The sequence below is a fragment of the Pyricularia grisea genome, chromosome VII (genome assembly GCF_004355905.1).
Source record: "Pyricularia grisea strain NI907 chromosome VII, whole genome shotgun sequence".
Classification (NCBI taxonomy): domain Eukaryota; kingdom Fungi; phylum Ascomycota; class Sordariomycetes; order Magnaporthales; family Pyriculariaceae; genus Pyricularia; species Pyricularia grisea.
In genome coordinates, this window is record NC_044975.1 from 3,470,673 (window position 1) to 3,490,329 (window position 19,657).

Consider the following 19,657-nt stretch of genomic DNA (forward strand, 5'->3'; position numbering starts at 1 on the left):
TCTCGGGATTACATCGGCCAAGTCCTAGGTCAAATGACGAATTTGTTTAATTAAATTAATTACCTAATTAGCATCACCATCGGTTATATTTTAAAACGGGCTATTACAAATTAGTTTATAAATTTTATATTAGCAATTAATATCTGTTAAACAATCGAATGTCGATAACGGCGCCAACCGTTTTTAATTAATATCTCGCCATGTTAATATTTTAATTGAAAAATATTGCGTAAATACATAATTTGTTTTATTATAAAAACGCAACTGTATTTAATATTGCTCGTGTTATTATTTTTAAGATATGGTTTTCTTATTTTCAACCTTTTAAAAAACGTTTCAAAATTTGATTTTATTGTAAACCCGCTAAGCGTAATAATAAATTTGCTTTCAGAAATAATTGCATGGAAATTAAGCGACGGTTATTTTTTAATAGTTCGTAACAAATAATCCGCCTGTTCTTTTTTATTTTATGAATTTGGTTATTTAAAAATTATTATTGCTTAATATATTGGCAGCATTCCAATGATATATTTTAATATAGTTCTCGGACTTTCTTACGATAATGTAAATAAATGTAAGGTTTATTCTAGCCTTATCCCTTTCATTCTTTATAATATTGTTCGGGGCGGTGGTATTAATTATTATTATAATTATTAGGGAAATTAACAGTTTTAAAAGAAGTCCGGAAATCAGTTATGCTATATTTGGGTAAAGATTTAAATAAACATTTCCGTTTAATATAAGTTCTTTGAATATATTTTCGTAATTGTGCTTGCGATATTTTCTAGACGTGTTTCCTACTATATAATACTTGCTTTTATTCGTTATAACATATTAAAACCGTTTCCGGTGGTTGTTTTGAATTTATTATAATGCAATGGCGATATAAAAAATAGGGACTAGGCTTGTGTAAGTTTTATAATTTGTTCAACGCTGGAATTGCATTTGCGAGAAAAAGCTAAAAAGAATTGTTAGAAACGGTTATATCTCCGGCCGGTTAAAATATAATAAAAAGGGATTTCTAAATTATTAATTAAAAAGGGCCGCGGTTAACGTATTTTAAAAGGCGGCCTTTGGGAAAAGAAATTCTTTTAACGCGATAAAATATGTTGTGCAAATAAACACCGCCACTTTTATATATTTAATCTGTAGCTTATAGTAATACGGGCACCATTTTACAAGCAAAATTACTATGTTAACAAAAGAATTCTTTTAAAATTATAATGCCGTATTATAATTAAAAGTCATTTTCATATTAATTTACGCAAAAATGCAAAGCTTAACGAATTCAACACTTACTTATATTGGTTTATTTCCAAACATGACGTTAATAAATCATGCGATATACTTATTAATAACTTAAATCTCTAATTTAAAGTCTTAAATACGGTGTTCGCGTAGTAAAAATGCGCATTTCAAAAATTGGGTACAACGATCCTTTTAAAGGAAAATTCGATTTTAAAACGTTATTTGGTTATTTATAATTGGCTTTTTAAGATATTTAAAAAAACAAATCATAAAGTAAAAAATAAATCTTACGCAAACTAAAAGGTTGTAATTTAGAAATACTTAATTCGAGTTTACGGAAATTATTCCAAAAAGGGTGTTGTTTTTTTAAATAACCGATTAAAAATTTACCCTTTTCCAAACAAGGGATCTTACTATGATTTAAAATTAATGTTATAGTAATGATAATATTATTAAATACAGAATTTAATATTAAAGGATTATCGGTGTTTATTTACCGTATAAAATAAACCGCCTTATAAAGAAAGGAAACGAGAACGCCGGAAAATTCCTAAAAATAATAAATTTAAATACGGGGCGTGGATTGTTTTAATTAATTAAGGGTCCGAAATAAATAAAGTTTGTTAAAATAACCTCATTCCCGCGCGCGCAGGACATAAGGTAAAAACGGGCCGGGGTTATGGCCCCGGCGATTGGGTGATGGAACTAAAAACACGGACCGCATTAAAACTTTTCACCTGGCGGTGAAAATTAAAATATAATCGCACGATTTAAATAAAAGATAATCCGCTTATACCCGAATAATAAAAATATAACGTTTTTACCCATTTAATTAAATTTACCACATAATATATTACACGTGAATTTGTAACTTTACGAATATTAATTAATAAGTAAAAATACGGCAATTAATTATATTATATTTGGAAATTAATCACGTAAGGAATAAACCGCGCGTACGAAAATTTACCTTACTGGTTATTTACACGTTAAAATCCGGTTTATTTTTATTATTTGATATTTAAATTGGTTATTTTTCCATTAAAGAAATAAGAATTTAAAAACCGGACAAATTTAACGTTATTATATTAAAAATTTAAATTACACGTTATCACGTAGAAATTAATTAATCCTTTTCCAAATAATTAACCAATATAACAAACAACATTAATAAATAACACCCCCGAAAGGAGCGACAAAAATGACCATAAACTCGAAAAATAACAATTGTTTATTGTTAAATTGTTACGTACGCCAATTCACATAAAAATAATCGGAACGAACGGAATTAACAATGTATAATGGTTAAAATATATTAATCCGCACGTTTAAAGTTACTTATCACCCGATTTTACGTCATTATTTAAATTAGAAATAGCAATTATATATTTTATAAAATTATATTATAAAATAATAATTAACGTGCGTAAAATATAAAGAAACGGGAAAATAATATTAAAATAGCGATAACCCGAACGTTTTGAAAAAGAATTAAAAATGGATAAATTATTAACTCGACCAAATATCGCGCGAAATTTGTATAATATACGTTAATTTATTGAATAAAATATACGGACTTTTTTATAAAAGAAAATTAATAATAAACTCGTACGATTTTTCCAACATAAAGAAAAAGAAACGGAAAAAACCAACGTATGATAACTATAATACTGTAAATTATACTCCAAATCATAAAATATATCGGATATAAAAATATACCCGCAAAACCGTAACGCGTATAAGATATATTTTACACAAAGCCGGATGGAAATAGTACTTATACGCATAAATTAAAAAGATATTATACCCGGAAGTGAATTAATACGAAAAATGTAAATATATTCGTAAGTTAACCCGGAAAAAGGGAAAAACACGATTTACGCCCACCGCGTCACCAATTAAAGGCCGGAAATATTAAAAAGAATTATTATTCGTATAACTAATATTAAGTAAACCTATCAATTTTAAAATTACCAATTATTTTATTAAAATATAAAAACAAACAAATAATTATCTGAAAAAATCGTACAATATATTTTCAAATAAAATTAAAATTTTCGTCCAAATATGCAATGAACGAAAAATTTCGGTAAATTAATATTATATAGTTTTTTTCAAAAGTTTAATAAATGGCGTGCGTAATTATTGGATTATTTTCTATAATTAAATATAATTTAAACACCTGATAATATTAAAAAAAATTACCGACGAAAAAAAATAAAATTAATAAATACCAAATCGTATAACCTTTTCAAAACCAGGTATATTTTAACCGCGCGTTAAGAAAATATATTGTTTTTATAAAGTCCAAGTTATAAACGGATTAATTCGTATTGTATAACCACTATAATACGATATATTATAAGAAATCATGGAATATAAGAGCCGTGCGCGTATTTACAGTAAAAGAATACCACATATTAATATATTTGAAAAAAACCACGCGTACGTATAAATTAAATATTGAATTTAGTAAAAATACAATTCGGAAAAAGTAAACTAAAACAAATTATCGGTATTATAATTATAAAAACGGTATTAAAAATTATAATTTACGACGTTTTAAACGTATAAATGTTTCTTTTTTATTTACGTGACGTAAGTAAGTTAAAACCGTACTTTAATAATGTTAAAAACATTATCGTACGGATAAATGGTACAAAAATATTTATTTTATAATATTAATTATACGGAGGCGGTAATATTTTTTACCGAATAGAAATTTCAAAAATTAAAGAAATATTTAAATATTTTCGTACGGAAAAGTTATATAAATCTTTACAATAAACAAATTACCGAAAAATGCGATAAAATAAATTGAAAAAAAAACCAAAGTTTATTATTAATATTAAACGCACGATTTAAATCCCTAAGGATTTAAACTTTTTCTTAAAAACGAATGCGAATTTAATTATGAAATTATCGTAAACGTATTATAATTGGATATGAAATTAATAGTTTACATTTTTAATACTATAATAAAACTCCAAATTGTAATATTCTTTAAGAATATACTGGTATATACGGTTTGAAACATATTATATAAAATTTAAATTTATATTTATTTGGGTCTACCAAATATAATTATGTAAGATTTAAAATAAGATTTAATATTAAAATATTTTTACAATAACGTTAAAATGATAGGAATTACGTATAAAGAAATAACTGTAAAAGTATAATAAATATTAAAAAAACAAAACGCGCGTACGCCCCGTTACAACGTACGTTCGACATTTTATTTTAAAAGTTAAAAGGTAATGCGGATAAAAAACCATTTTCCAAATAACGGTTAAAACTTTAAACAATACTATTAGGCCAAACGAATTAATTTTAATTTTACTAATATTCGAAACAAATTCTAGAATTGACAAAAAACTTACATTATTAATAATTATCGCACAACGCGTGATAGCGATATTGAAGATAAAAATAATATTGGCCAAATATCGTGTGAAAATAGCTATTAACCGCACGTATTATATAAAAAAGGGACTATATATATTAATAAATATTACATAACACGTTTGGGAGCGAAATATTAATATAAAAGAAGGTAAAAGCCGTATTAAATTTAAGTTATGGACCAAACGAATATTATAATGGTTATAAACAGTATTTGAAGAATTTTCCGCACGATATATCCCAAACCGTTTTACGGCGATTTAACCGACATATAAAAACCGCGTAACTCGGATAAAAAACCGACGCGGAATTAATTTAAGCCAAATCAAAATAAACCGTAAATCCAACCCGACCCGGATTCGTACGTAGATAATAAACTATAAATATAAATAAATTTAAATTAAATATTGCAGGAAACATTTTAGGGTATAATTATTATAAAATAATATGTACGTTATAAAAGAATAACGTGGAATTTAATTATCATATTACGAATTAAACACAAAGTTAATATGCCCGGACCGCCCTTTAAAACATTAATCAACCAAAAAAATAATAATCTCATAATATAAAATGCGACTTAAATAATAAAATATGATTTAATTCATGATAATAGTCGATTTGAAAAAATAAATCTAATACAAAAAATTAAAAAATAAACTTCCGTATAATTATATATAAAGTCTAGGATAATATTATAAAATTAAAATAACCCAAAAAAAGGAAATATTATTAACGAAAACACCAATTATTTAATGTATTAACCAAAGATTATGGTTACTTATTCGAAGGGGGTACTCGCGCGATTAAACATAAAATTTGAACTTTGAAATATTATATATAATTAAAGATTTCCTACAACGCACGATTATCGCGCGATTTTTAAAAAAAACTCGCTATTATTATTTATTTAACACCGTGTTATAAATTTTAAAATCGTTATATAAATTAGCAAAATGAAATATGATTCGGCCGAAAAAATGTTATCGGCGTGGTAATATAAATATTAAATATTACGGTTTTACCAAACATATTTAACGTAAATACCGTTAGTATAAAAAGAAGGTACGTAATACCGAAATTTAGGAAAATTATTGGGGTTATAATATTTAAAAAAATAACAAATAACGGTACGTTCGCGCCATTAAATTAAAATAACGCGAAAATAATTTTCGCAATAAATAATAATTATAAACAAATACCGAATTTTTTCAGCCAAATTAATAAATATTTTAATTTCAATATTGCGCGACGGTAAAACGGCGAACGCGCGTTTAACATTCTATAAAATGTAATATTAATTTAAACGCGCGATCAAAAAAAAACAGAAAAATATTTATATTAATGGTTAAATTTCGGGAAAAAACACGATTATTTACGGACGTAATGGGTAACATAATCAAAATTTTATTGAGGATTTTATCTACGATAATAAAATTGGTAACAAAATTAACGGTTAAAATAATAAATGTAACAGGAACAAAAAATATAATACCGAAAAAAAGTAAAAAATACGGGCGATATAAAAAAACCAAATTGTTAATAATAAAAAAATTAAACGCGCGACCAATTACTACTAGAAAATTAATTAAGAAGAAAAATAATTAAGGGCCGAATCGGGGAAAGAAAAGCCGCTAATATAGACGGGGAAAAATAAATTATTTCGAATAATTAATTAATTGCGCACGTTATATAATACAAATTCGTTAATTAAAGAACGAATTAATTTTATTAATAAACAGAAATATGTAATAATAATAATTAATAAAAAATAATTTGCAAATTATTTGTTAAACGTATAACGGATAATAATAAAAAATATATAACCGTAATTTACGGTTGGAATATAAAATACGCGTACGCACGCGCTGTTACGAAATTCTTCAAAAGTAATATTTTATTTACATTACTTTCCCTATTTAATAATCCATCCGTTATATTGTTATAGTAAAACCAAAAACCTCGTGGCGTATTAAATATTAGCCCATATACCAAAAATAATAATAAACGGCCGGTATTATTTTTATCAAAAAATAAATAAATAAATCACAAATTTAATATTTGTAAGATTTTCTTTTTTACAGGATACGATAAAATAATATGTACGCACCTAAACAAAAATTGCTAATATTGGAATAGTTTTATTTGCGCGCGCGTAAAAGATAAGGTAAAACCAGGCCGGAATTATGGCCCCGGTGATTGGGTAATTAAACAGGGAATATGGACCGTATAAAAGCTCTTCACCTGGCGGTGAAAATTAAATGTAATCGCACGATTTAAATAAAAAATAAACCGAATATATCCGAATAATAAAGGTATAACGTTTTCACCCATTTGATTAAACTTACCACGCAATGCATTATACGTAAGCCTGTAAACCTACGAACAAAGTTAATATGTTAGTTTTAAACGCGGTGAAAAACACCAGCCACTAATTAAATTAAACCAGTAATGTTATTATAACCGCTACACGGTCTAAACTAAACGGGTGAAACAAACGCCGTATTAAAGGAACCGGGCGCCGTTTTGGTTTTAATTATTCGAATTACGCCAATTTAAATAATAATACAAATTACCAGCCTTTAACACTTATATATATTATAAAGGTTACAAAAAATAAACTTAGTTATATAAAACGTGAAAATATTAAACAAGATTAATATATGTTAACCATTATTACCACGGTAAGCAAAATTAATAAAACTCGATGATAATTAAATTAAAAGACCTAGGTTCGTAATTAAAACGTATTTAGGAGTAAGGAAATGCTAAAATAACCCTCTTAAAACGTGTTGAAAAAAGCCCATATATTGTAAAAGTAATAATTAATACTAGGCTCTTATTTTACACGTTAATAAGAATTTTATTATTATATTAGCATGAGTAAAAGTTAGAAACTTGGCTTTTATATACGTAATTATATTTAAATATTTAATATTTGAGGAGTTTATAAGGTAGTTTCAAGGTTAAAAATAACTTGTGGGGATAAATTAACCAGTAAATTGGTAAACACCGTCTGGTCGTGGACATTAGAAATTTGTGCTGTTTCTTATAGTTTATTACACAACTAGACCGGGCGGGCCTGAAGTGGTCAGGGCCCTTAAGTGGTCATCTCTCTTTTGCTCTTATAACCTTTATAACAATCCAACCAAATACCCGATACAGGCCAAATTTGGTACGTGTATAAAACCAAAAAGCCGCTTTTGAATGGTATAATAAATATATTTGTAACGCTAATAATAATCGAAATATTAAAGATAATATATATTTGTTATTTTTATTGTTTAAAATTGGAATTAAAATGTAATAAATATAAGGTAAAACCCATTAAATAAATTAAAATTTAAATAATATTTAGAATCTTAGTTTGGATGTATAATATATTCGGTTAATTTTATACAATGTTTTAAAATAAAAACCATAAAAACGCATATTAAATTAAAGTTTAATTTATAATATTTTTGGTTCATAAATAAAAAAATAAAAAAATCGTACTAATAATAAAAAAATAAAAACAAAATCACGAACTTTTTTGAAAAGCCAAAAAAATTCGTAATTTTGTTTTTATTTTTTTATTACCAGTTAAAATTTTTATTTTTTTATTTATTAACCAAAAATATTATAAATTAAATCTTAATTTAATATCTGTTTTTATAATCTTTATTTTAAAAAATCGTATAAAATTAACCGAATATATTATATATTCAAATTAAAATTCTAAATATTATTCAAATTTTAATTTATTTAATGGATTTTACCTTATATTTATTACATTTTAATTCGAATTTTAAATAATAAAAATAACAAATATATATTATCTTTAATATTCCGATTATTATTAGCGTTACAAATATATATTATACCATTGAAAAGCGGCTTTTTGGTTTTATATACGTACCAAATTTGGCCTGTATCGGGTATTTGGTTGGATTGTTATAAAGGTTATAAGAGCAAAAGAGAGATGACCATTTCAGGGCCCTGACCACTTCAGGCCCGCCCGGTCTAATTAATTAATATTTTCGGTAATATATAAAATCCTAAAATTAAATATGCATGCCAGTTCCGTGGTACGTTATTCTCGATTTGGATTACCGGAAGTGCGGGGTAAAAGGTAAAACCACGTTAGTAACTCCGGCCATGCAGGGCAGGCTATAACTATTTATTTAAATTACCTATTACACGTATAAAAATGCGAAAATAACGGGTTTAAACTTATACACTTTATAAATCTTTTAATAAAACTAATTAAATAATAATTGTACTGCGTACGGGGACAGTATATTTACTTTTAAAAATCAAGTACGTAATACGTATGTCGGGCAAATAACAAGTATTACAGGGGTTAAATAAATATAAGTTATATTATCACTCTGTAAAAGGTAATAATTATTTTACAAAAGTTAAAAACCTGTGGTTATTATTAAAATCGGGGTGAAAATTAAGCCGGACTCCGAAAGGTCTGGGGGTATTAAACTCTTTTATTTGGTAAAAGAACGCAAGTAGCTTTTTAAAAGCTTGTTAACTTTTACCGCATATCTCTTTTGGATACTTATCCTTATTATTTTTTTTAATATAATTTCTTAATAATTTGAAAATTATTATTACCGCCAGTCCTTTTAATGCTAAGTTAAATAAATAGGAAGGTGCTCCGTTTTAAATTTAAAAAAACTTTAAACGAATACAAGTTTATATTAATTTATTTCTTGGCAGTAAAAAGGATAATACTAGACCGGGTGACCCACAAATGGTCAGGGCCCTGAAATGGTCATTTAAAGTTTATTTTTAATCTGTAATAACAGTTCAGCCAATTATCCAATCCAGACCAAATCTTGTTCGTATATATAATTGAATAATAACTCTTTAACGGTGCAGTTTTTATATTTATACCACTAATATTAGCTACGTTATTTGCTATAACTGTTATTTGTTTTGTTAATTTTTAAAAAATCGAGTATAAATGGTAAAATTATATATATAATTGTATTATATAGGTTGATTTTAGTTTGTTTTTTAATTATTTAAATTTTTACAATTTACGTTATAATGATTATTATATAAATTTTTAAAGCCAAATATTAAGATTTATATATAAAAAACTTGTTAATTTTTAATTAAATTTTTGTTAATAATTAAAAAAAAGAAAAAGTCGTATGTATAAAATAAAAATAAAAATTAAATTATAACAATTATATATATAAATTTAACAAAAAAAAAGTTTTATTAAAATTTTTATTTTAGAAATTTCTATAATAAAATATTACTAATAATATTTTAAACAAATATTTAAAAATAAAGGGTTTAAATTTATAATATAAAAGAAATACTTAATTTAATTTTAAATTATTTTTTATCTGTACGAGTTTTTTATTTCTTTAATTATCAATAAAATCTAATTAAAGTTAAGCATGTTTTTTACATATAAACTTTAATATTCGGCTTTAAAAATTCATATAATAATAATTATAACGTAAATTGTAAAAAATTAATTGTTGAAAGTCAAACCAAAATTAAACTATATAATCCAGCTACATTTATAATTTTACCATTTTTATTCGATTTTTTAAAAAAATAACAGAACAAATAACAATTATAGCAAATAACGTAGCCAATATTAGTGGTATAAATATAAAAATTGCACTGTTAAAAAGCCATTATTCTATTGTATATACGAACAAAATCTGGTCAGGATTGAATAATTGGCTGAACTGTTATTACAGATTAAAGATAAACTTCAGGTGACTATTTCAGGGCCCTGACCATTTGTGGGTCACCCGGTCTAGTCGTAATACTGAACTCCTGACCTCTGGGCTTTAGATCCTGGCTAGACCCGTAACAGCTGGGAGGTACTAAAGTCCTTGCATTCACTTTCATCGTAGCTGTCTTTTTTGAATCCTGGCTGAAGGTGTATTGTTAAAGTTTTCCCTTGTAAGGGCACGTATGGTGAAGCAACGGTCGATTGGCCAAATTGCAACGTCCCTTGCTTAGCAGCTTAAGCTTAGGTCACAGAAGCTCCGAACGGATGACGTTGGTCCAGGGTCAAGGTTAGATTTTAAAATAACCTACCTTGGGTGGGGCGGCAATAAACGGGCTGGGATTAGTAGAACAAGAGCATGGTGGGTGGCCCCCAACTTATGAATACCACGTTCGTCTGTATGTTTATAATACGGGTCGCGCACCTGGGTAGGTATGTATATATACGTACGGCTATGGAGTGTATCTTCCTCCGACTTTCCCTTATTTATGGCACCTGATGTCGGTATTTTTATTCAACTCTACGTCATGAAAGATGCGGACCAAGTTGAGGGCCGTCCAGACTAGGCATAGTTGTGTTGCATCGAAATGGCTGTGCGATTGTGTAACGGCTGCTCCGTGACGAAACAGGCAAGGGAAGGGAGCGAAGGTAGTGATATCATGCAGATGAAGTTTGTGGTGGTGGTACAAAGGCTGGTACCCTTGATGTATCTAGTGGTCGAACAGAGGCTGTTGAAGGTACGCGGCGGGTACAGTCGAACAACGTCACACCCTGTCAACTCGCCACTTCTCTCCCGAGCCAAGACTTCTCCAGCTTGCTCGGCAACAAAAGCAATTGAGAGCGAAAACTGTAACAGATTGGTCAAACTGAGTAACTAACAGCACCATCAACAGCACCAACGGCAACTTGCTGGTCCCGTACCCGACCGCGTCCGGCAACATTTGCGCAGCCTCCCGTTTGCGCTCCCTTGCTTCTTTGGTTTCGTACTTTTTCTCATGTTCCTTCTGGTTACTTTTCCCCCCCATTCACTCCCATCCCTTGACCCACAGTCAATTTGCGCAGGGCAGGTCAGTCAATTATGTACTTTCTTTTTTTTTTTTTTGCAAGCATTATCCCCTCTTATCATCTTCATCACTACTCTCGCCGTCGTCTACTTCCTGTCTGACCATACATTCTGAACAACATTGAAGGGCATGCATGTCCAGGTTAATTGATAGCGGCTTGCTCCGTCCTTTCAATTGGTACAGGCTTCCTTCCCAATAGGAAACAGTACACAGTGCTTGCTCACCAAATTGGTTCTCTCCATCCTCCTGAATCGACTTCTCCTCACTTAGCATTCACATTTACCTCAGAGGGTCACGAGAAGCTCCAAAGACGTCACAGTCAACAGCAACAGCCAATTCACCCGTATGTTACTGGTCATCGGTTACCGGTTGAATCAGAAAAAAAACACAGCCGGATGTTGCTTTGTTTTTGAACCAGGCTATCTCTCCAAGGCTGTCCTCGTCATGAGCAACTACAACCCCCTCATCTCCAATGGCACATGCTATTTCTCGGCCGACAAGAAGTCAGACCAGAGCTTCATTCCATGCGGTAATGATGCTCTGGGAAGGATAACCTGCTGTGGCGTGGTATGTTTAAAGCCGGCACCCACACCTTCAAGTACTCGGTACTTTCCTTACCGAATTGCTAACCGTTAGCAACCACGACTTCAATGATATTCGAACAGGGTGACAATTGTCTTGGAAATCGAGCCTGCTTCAATGGCGCCTTCGGCTTGACCTACCTCGCTGGCTGCACCGACCCTGAGTACAAGCACGAAAGCTGTCCAGACAAGGGTGACCTTGATGAGTCGCCATGGACAGGTCTTGTGTACTGCAATGGCACTTCAAATCAGTGGATGGCATGTGAGCAGAATAACAAGCCCTCTGCTCTCAGGAAAGGCGATTTTTGCTTCTGCCCTCGCGAAACTGAATCTCGGAGGGTTGTATTCTCTGCACCGTCCACCCTCGTCAACATCGCCTCCCTGCCCCCAAAGATCAGCAGCTCTATCCGGTTTGAGAATGGCTTCGTCCCGACCCAGCCACCAGGCCAGACCACAGTGACACTTCTCCCACCCACCGGCACCGGCACCGCCAACAACAGCCCACAAGAGACGAACCCCGCCGATAGTCAAGGCGAGCCTCCAAGTGACGATGGTGGTGGCGGAGGCCTTTCTACGGGTGCAAAGGCTGGTATCGGTGCTGGCGTCGCTGCAGTAGCCCTCATGGCACTGGCTGCTGTCGTCTTGATATTCATGCGCCGTCGGAAGCAGCAGACCGCGGGGACATCCAACGAGAAACACGGCGAGAATGGCACATTCGCATCGTCTGCAACGCATCACAACGGCGACGATGATGACCACTTCGCGTCTGGCTTCGGCGCTAAGACCGTCGGGCCCAACAACCACCTCTCAGTTGCGAGCAGTAGCCACGGCACCCCTAGCATGATGACGGGCGTCGCCACCCCTAATACCCCGGCACTATCGGAGCTAGACTCACACGCCGCGCGGCCCTGGAGCATGAGGAGCGAGCTTCCGGGAAGCGACAACGTTGCTGGTGGCTGGGAGTCGCAGCAGAAACACGCGACTAACACCCAGCCCGTCACGCCTGTGACCCCCGAGCACCCGCAGCCGGCAGCGTCTCACTACCCTGGCTTTCGACCCTACCGACCTCCGGGAGATCCCCATGCAGCGAACTTACCCGTATCCCCTGTTCCAGGTTCACTGGTTCCTGGCGGGGGAGTGAACATGTACCAGCAGCAAGGAGCAAACACACAACACCAATCATCCAGGCCTGGGGCGCTGAGCCCGGTGCACGAGCTGCCTTGATTTGACTCGTTTTATTTGTTCATGGACTGCCAGGAGTGTCCCCAAGGAGGAATAATTAGCATGGGGAGGATGTGGCCTGAAAAAATATATACAATCGGCGTTTTCTTGGCTGGGCGTGCAAGTCGGGACAGTAAATGCGTCCCTTGTTTTGTTTTCATAAATACCCACACTTGCGTTCCGCTTCTAGCATATTGGGGCTTGACGCACTTGCGAATACCCTTTTTTTTTTTCTTTTTCTCCAAGTCATTGTTTTCCTTTGTGTTTATTTTGGTGACAGGTTGGTGCGGTAATCGAATGATCGGAACTTGATTCATTTCATTTGAAACCCTGCCCCTGGTCTGCTGTAACTCATCACATTGATGCAAACCCTTGAGCCCAGCATTTGTCACATTTCCCTCCGGCTCCCCCACCCAAAGATGATCAATGAATGGCCTTATGTGATCACACAACAACAAATTAAAAATACCAGACGTATTTGTACTGGTGGCGCTTCTCGCGCGGCACTCATGTCAATCGAGTCGAGGCTGTCAGCCCTGTAGGCAGCCCGAGCCTGTCTGTGGCTTGGTTGTATGCAATTAAAATTAGTCTGACAAAAGCAATTCGCATGCAACCGAAGATACCCTCTTTTTTCTTGTTTTTCTTTTTTTTGGAACTGGCTGCCAAATGCCGCCTAACGTTGCACCAGACCTTGGTTGATTTCTCCAATGACGTCGGCCTCGGGAGGACAGGGCCAGAATGAAGACCAGCCCATACACCTTCGTCTCCGCCGCAGAAGCATATACAGCCCGCTGCCGGAGGGTGGTCGGACGTTCCGGCTCTTGCTAATAAATCCCGGCACAAGAGATGAACCGCTCTCTGGCGTGCTCAAGATCGCCTCACTCCATGATGCTGATGCTGAACAGGAGGAGGACGACGATGGCAATTCGCGCCTCACCTACGACGCAGTTTCGTACGTATGGGGCGATGAGCTGCGCGATGCCCGCCCCATCACCGTGAATGGAACCGTGCTCCCCATTGGCGCGAACCTGCACTGGGCTCTGCACCGCCTCCGACTCCAGGACGAGCCCCGCGCCCTATGGGCCGACGCTCTCTGCATCAACCAGCGGGACATGGCCGAGCGCAGCGCCCAGGTGGCCGTCATGGGACTCATCTACGGTCGCGCTCGCTGGGTACTGGCCTGTGTCGGTTCTCAAGATGTCGAGAGTGGCGCCGCAACCATGATAGCGGACCTGCTGTCCACTTATGCGCCAGCCATGCGATCCCCTGCCGGACCGCCAGAGGCATTCAAGCAAGACCCAAGGTGGTCCGCCCTCCCTGCCTTGCTTAAGAAGTCCTGGTTTCAACGCGCATGGGTACTGCAGGAGATTGGGCTGGCGCGAGATCCGCGGATAGTGTACGGCGATGCCAACCCCAGGAGCTCCCGGGCCGTCCCTGACGACAACGAGCTCATCAGCTACCGTGATCTGATGTGCGTCATCGAGTGGATCAACACACATGCCCCCGAATTTGCGTCCAAGGCAGACCTAGGATCCCTCCTCATCCACATGCGCTGGACGGATTGGACATTGCAAAAGGCAGAAAAGCATCAGTACAGGTTCCTGGACTTGCTGGACCACGGGGCTCTGATGGGCTGCAGAGATCCTAGAGACCACGTCTACTGCTTTCTGGGTCATCCACTGGCCAGGACAGACGATGGGGAGCCACTGGTGGCTCCAGACTACCGAAAGACTGTTGTGCGGGTATACGAGGAGGTGTCGGCGCTGCTGATCCGGGACGCGGGTGTGAGGACCCTCTGCATTGTCGAGCACAATGAGACGTCGATAAAAGCTACAACCGTCCCGTCGTGGGTCATTCGCTGGAATATTAGTCGTGTAGTCAACAACATTTACTGTCATCCCAACGACAGCTTTGCAGCTTGCAGGTACGATGGCAATTACAACAACGTCCAGCCGGAATTCGTCGGCCAGGACGGTCGTGTACTGAGAGTCAAAGGGATCGCCGTTGATGTTATCCAGGTCTGCTACCGTATCAACCTCCGTACCGAGTCAAGGGGGTTGTACTTCAAACTGGAGGACCGCTCTAGGTCTTCGCCCTCGATCAGTCTCGAGGCGTTAATCGCAGAGCTCGAAAAGCCAATGACTCCATATGCATACACCTCATGGCCACGCGACAAACACCCCGTTCCCGGTGCCGCCAACCACCCAGTCAGCGGTCGTAACAGTCGGGTGGCCAACCTCGCGCTGACACTGTGTATGGGACAACTAGAGGGCACGGATGTGGAACTTGCGGGCGGAACCTTGATGTTCCTTATGAGTGCGCTCCGCCATAGGAGCGGGCCCAGGCCCAAGAAACGGAAACAAGAAGATCCTCCCGCCGATGTCGAAACCCGCATTCACAACCTCTGGGACCGCATCGAGGCATACTGTGACGGTCGGTCCTTTATCGTCACCTCGAATGGCTACTACGGTCTTGTGGACTTGGTTACAAAGCCCGGAGACGTCTGTGCAGTAATGCGTGGAAGCAGGGTACCCTTCGCCTTGAGACCAGGACAGGGAGAGTGGGTTGACATAGGGGACAAAAAGACAGGGAAAAAACCTAGGAATCCCGTTGTGAGACGAGTGCGGTTGGTGGGCGAAGCATACCTACATGGGTTTATGGGTGGGAAGGCAATCAATCTGTTGAACAAAGGAGAGCTTATAGAAGAGGCCATTGACATCTGGTGACACGACTGACAAAAAAGCCTACTCATCCAATATCTGACGACTTGATTACACATGGAATGAAGCATGTTTTCATCATTGAGTTGGCTTTTATTTACGAGACCCCTCGAAGCAGTCAGAAAAGCTGTCGAGATCAACGCAAAGCACCATCTCTATCCTTCTGGTCCCTCTGCCCCTACCTACCTCATGGCAGGGATGCCCCCCTCCAAGGTCCTGCCGGTCTTTGGAACCTTCAGCACACCAGCATCCGTCAGATCCGCTGCCAGTCTCGCTAGCAACCCATCACACCCCTTGGCGACAAGCACGTCTATACTGACTGGATACATCTCATCATGACCGGTAACATTGCTTCTTGCAACCACTTCCCCCAGAGGGAAGACGCTGTCAGGGACCTCGGCGAACACGCTCACGCGGCTGCTCGAAAAAGCTATCGGCACGCTGGGCGGGCCCGAGTATCGATTGCGGTACGACTGACCGGCGCCGGTGGAGCTGGGATACAGAAGGATCGATGATGTACACTGCGCCTCATCGGACACGCGGGGAAGAACCAAACCATTGAACCAATCCTTGAAGATTGTTTTGTTGCGGAGGGCGTCGGAGAGGGCGGTCGCTGGCAGGCTGTCTCCGTATGCCCAGCGCGCGAGGGGAGCCGGGTTCACAAAAGGTTTGCGACCGTCAAAAGCGGCTGAGGTTGAACAAGAAAAAAGTTAAGTAAGTGTGTTAGCAAGCAAGGAATTTGAAAGGCAGGAAGGGGTCAGGTAACGGTTTAGTGTTTCACACTCACCAGCATAGTCCCGGTAGAAGGGGTCCCGTACTAGCTCCGTCTGGTGCTTGGTGATGATTACAGCGTATGTGGTCCTCAGCATGTCATCCAACGAAGACCCCTTAGCATCGACCGGACCTGAGCTCATCCACTCATTGTTGAGAACCATGGGTTCGACACTGGTGTCACTTCCGATGAAGCTCGCCAGCTTCTGAACAAACCCATTCATCAGCACTGCCCAGGGCTCCGTGGCGTTGGCAGCCGGGAATCCCAGGGTACGGATGCGCTTTGGGTAGGTCGCCTTGGCAACCGAAGTGTAGTTGCCCGAATAGATTACTTGGTTGGCAACATCCCAAAGATGAGGATCCCGCAGTAGGAAACCGGCAGTGTCGAGCGAAGGGGACAGCGGCATCACGCCGTCGAGCGTGACCAGTCCATGGCTGGGACGGTTCCCGAAAACGCCGCCCACGCCGCCAGGCCCACGGATGGAGCCACCCGTGTCCGACCCGACGGCAATGTCAAGCCAGTCGTAGCTTGCCACTGATGCTCCAGCGCCAGACGATGACGAGCTAGGGTCCTGATAGCCGTCGCCGCGCGGGTTGTACGGCGCGTGGTAGTCAACCCAGTCGGCCGTAGGGCTCTCTCCGTTGGCGAACTGGCTCGGCTTTTGCAAGCCGATCATGACAGCACCGGCGTCGATGAGTCTCTGCATGGCCGGTGCCGTCTGTTCCGCAGCAGGGTACAGCTGGTACCAGGCCCTGTTGCCATTAGACCGCTTGACACCCTTGAGGTCGAAAATATCCTTGACTCCTATTCGCACACCCGCAAGCGGCTTGTCGGCCGTACGAGTGTAGTAGAGTCTGCTGGGCACACCGATGGTCAGAGATGACGACGACTGAACTTGAGCAGACAGCGGCTGAAAGCCACCGTCTGGGCGCTGCAGTAGGGACGTGGAAAATGCCTCCGCGAAGTCGACGTAGAGCCTGTAGACGGGGAAAAGGCGGCCAGTTGCAGTCTCGAGGAAGTATGGCCCTGAAGGCACGGTGCTTTCATGGTTTGCGTCAAGGGGTAATACGACTGATCCTGACGTGCACGAGTTGAAAAGGGCCTGCTTCGAGACGGCATCAGCTCCAGCCAGGAAAACGGCGCCGATGAAGCCATGGTTAAAAACGTCGTCGGTTGATGTCCAGTTCTTGAACAGAGCGGCCAGATCCGATTTGACGGTCGGCGTGCCCACCACGGTCACGGGCTTGAAGCCGAAGACGGACGGCACATCTTTGAGTTGGACAAGGCCTACGGTGACATTGACAGCAGAGAAAGGTGAGATATAGTAATCGACATCGTTGAGCTTCACCGAGATGCCAGTAGACTCCAGATGTGCCGATGCTACCAGGGGCAGCGCAGCGAGGAGTAGAAGAAAGATTTTGCTGACAAGGAGGCCGAAGGAAGTTGGATGACGCTCCATAACTGCGGTGTCCTGTCCTAGTGGTTGGACAGATCACAGGGTTTCCCTCTGGTGCGGAACAATGTGAAAGTCGTGATCAGAGGGTCACGGAGGACGACGGGGACAGAGCACTCTTGTACTAAACATGTTGGCCATGATGAACCCGCGAAGGGGGCAAGGTATTACGGTATTGGTTTTCCTATTACGAAGGTTACAAGGGTAAGTTCCAGGAGGCCTATCAGGTAGACCTTTAGCGCTGCAACCTCAGCGAGAGGTAAGTACGAAGAACCCCCCATACAACCGCTAACTAGAAGCAGTACAGCGGGTCATGAACCCAGTTGATCGGGACCTGATCAGGGTTCCCTCCTTTATACCGCCTGTAAGCTTCATAGATTAGATTAAGCAGATAAGCAAGCAATCCATCCTCCTCGAAATCTTTACACAACAACTCCATCGGGGTGTGCGCCCTATCACACCACAAATACAGGCTTGGCAGCGGGTCGCTTATCTACTTCATAAGGTAAGTACCAATCACAACAATAACAATGCCATCATTGAAGCAGAAAAAGGAAGGAGGTCATTCATTGATTCCACGCTGCGTGTGTGCTGTGCTACTGGGAATTTCAGCGCTCGCCGATGACGGGCGGGGGCAAGGCAAAGTCGAGTCGTGGGCCTTGCCTTGATTTGTGCTTGCATTAGCGTCCCGGTTCAGGAACAGTTCTTGTTTTTGGCTTGCGTGCTTGGTTGGTACCTTGCCTAGCCGGCAACCCGGCGTGTTGCATGCCCGTGGTTGCAATGTATTCGCATGTACTGTACGTACGCGCGAGGGCTAAAATCGCCCATGGAAACTTCATTGAGCCTCCGGTAATATTAGCGAGGATCAACAAGCCAGCCATTACAGGCCGCGATATTGCTGTCGTTCATATAGGGTTATACTACATATGGCAATTAAACAAACCGATTGGGAGGTAGATTAATTTATATGGAGAACCCTATTCGCTATATGTGCCCTAAAATGGATTGATCGCGGCCGTAATAACTGATCGCCAACCCTCGCTCGCTAACTTTATTGACAGTCAAAGTTTGCATGGGCGATTTTAAACCTCGCGATGTAATTATCTAGAACCTCACAGAAAGGAAGCCACAAGGATGATATGTTGCAAGCAAATTCAATCCACGAAAAAAAAAGAGCTACTCCAGCCCCCTTGGCAGTTCCGACAAAGAGTCAGCTAGTGCGATCGAGGCAGGGCCAAAAAGAGCTGGAAAATTCAGACAAGTGACCAGAGAAAATTTTGAACGAATGAGTAAATGAACTTATGGTAACGAAGTAATTGGTATTACGAACAGGTGGTTGCTTGATAGAAATGGACATCAATTCCGATAAGCGCCGGGGGCAGTGCGCAGGCCTCGCAAAGGCATACATTCATTCACATACCATCCTTCAAGACGATCCGAT

The 19,657-nt window shown here is 38.5% G+C and overlaps 4 protein-coding genes across 4 annotated transcripts; 2 read left to right on the forward strand and 2 right to left on the reverse strand.

The window, feature by feature from the left end:
* Positions 1-11,532: 11,532 nt before the first annotated feature.
* On the forward strand, positions 11,533-13,797 carry PgNI_11001 (uncharacterized protein). The gene is made up of 2 exons (XM_031130975.1): positions 11,533-12,036; positions 12,135-13,797. The coding sequence occupies exons 1-2, from the start codon at positions 11,815-11,817 to the stop codon at positions 13,272-13,274; spliced, it is 1,362 nt and encodes a 453-aa protein (XP_030980273.1). The 5' UTR covers positions 11,533-11,814; the 3' UTR covers positions 13,275-13,797.
* A 181-nt stretch (positions 13,798-13,978) lies between these two features.
* Positions 13,979-15,997, forward strand: PgNI_11002 (uncharacterized protein; the record flags this gene model as incomplete). The annotated part of the gene is made up of 1 exon (XM_031130976.1): positions 13,979-15,997. The coding sequence occupies one exon, from the start codon at positions 13,979-13,981 to the stop codon at positions 15,995-15,997; it is 2,019 nt and encodes a 672-aa protein (XP_030980223.1).
* On the reverse strand, positions 14,150-14,770 carry PgNI_11003 (uncharacterized protein; the record flags this gene model as incomplete). The annotated part of the gene is given in 2 exon segments (XM_031130977.1): positions 14,150-14,347; positions 14,360-14,770. 2 exon segments carry the CDS (start codon positions 14,768-14,770, stop codon positions 14,150-14,152), a joined length of 609 nt encoding a protein of 202 aa, XP_030980275.1.
* Positions 15,998-16,173: 176 nt separating the features above from the next.
* Positions 16,174-18,357, reverse strand: PgNI_11004 (uncharacterized protein; the record flags this gene model as incomplete). The annotated part of the gene is made up of 3 exons (XM_031130978.1): positions 16,174-16,679; positions 16,779-18,239; positions 18,342-18,357. The coding sequence occupies 3 exons, from the start codon at positions 18,355-18,357 to the stop codon at positions 16,174-16,176; spliced, it is 1,983 nt and encodes a 660-aa protein (XP_030980375.1).
* Positions 18,358-19,657: the final 1,300 nt, after the last annotated feature.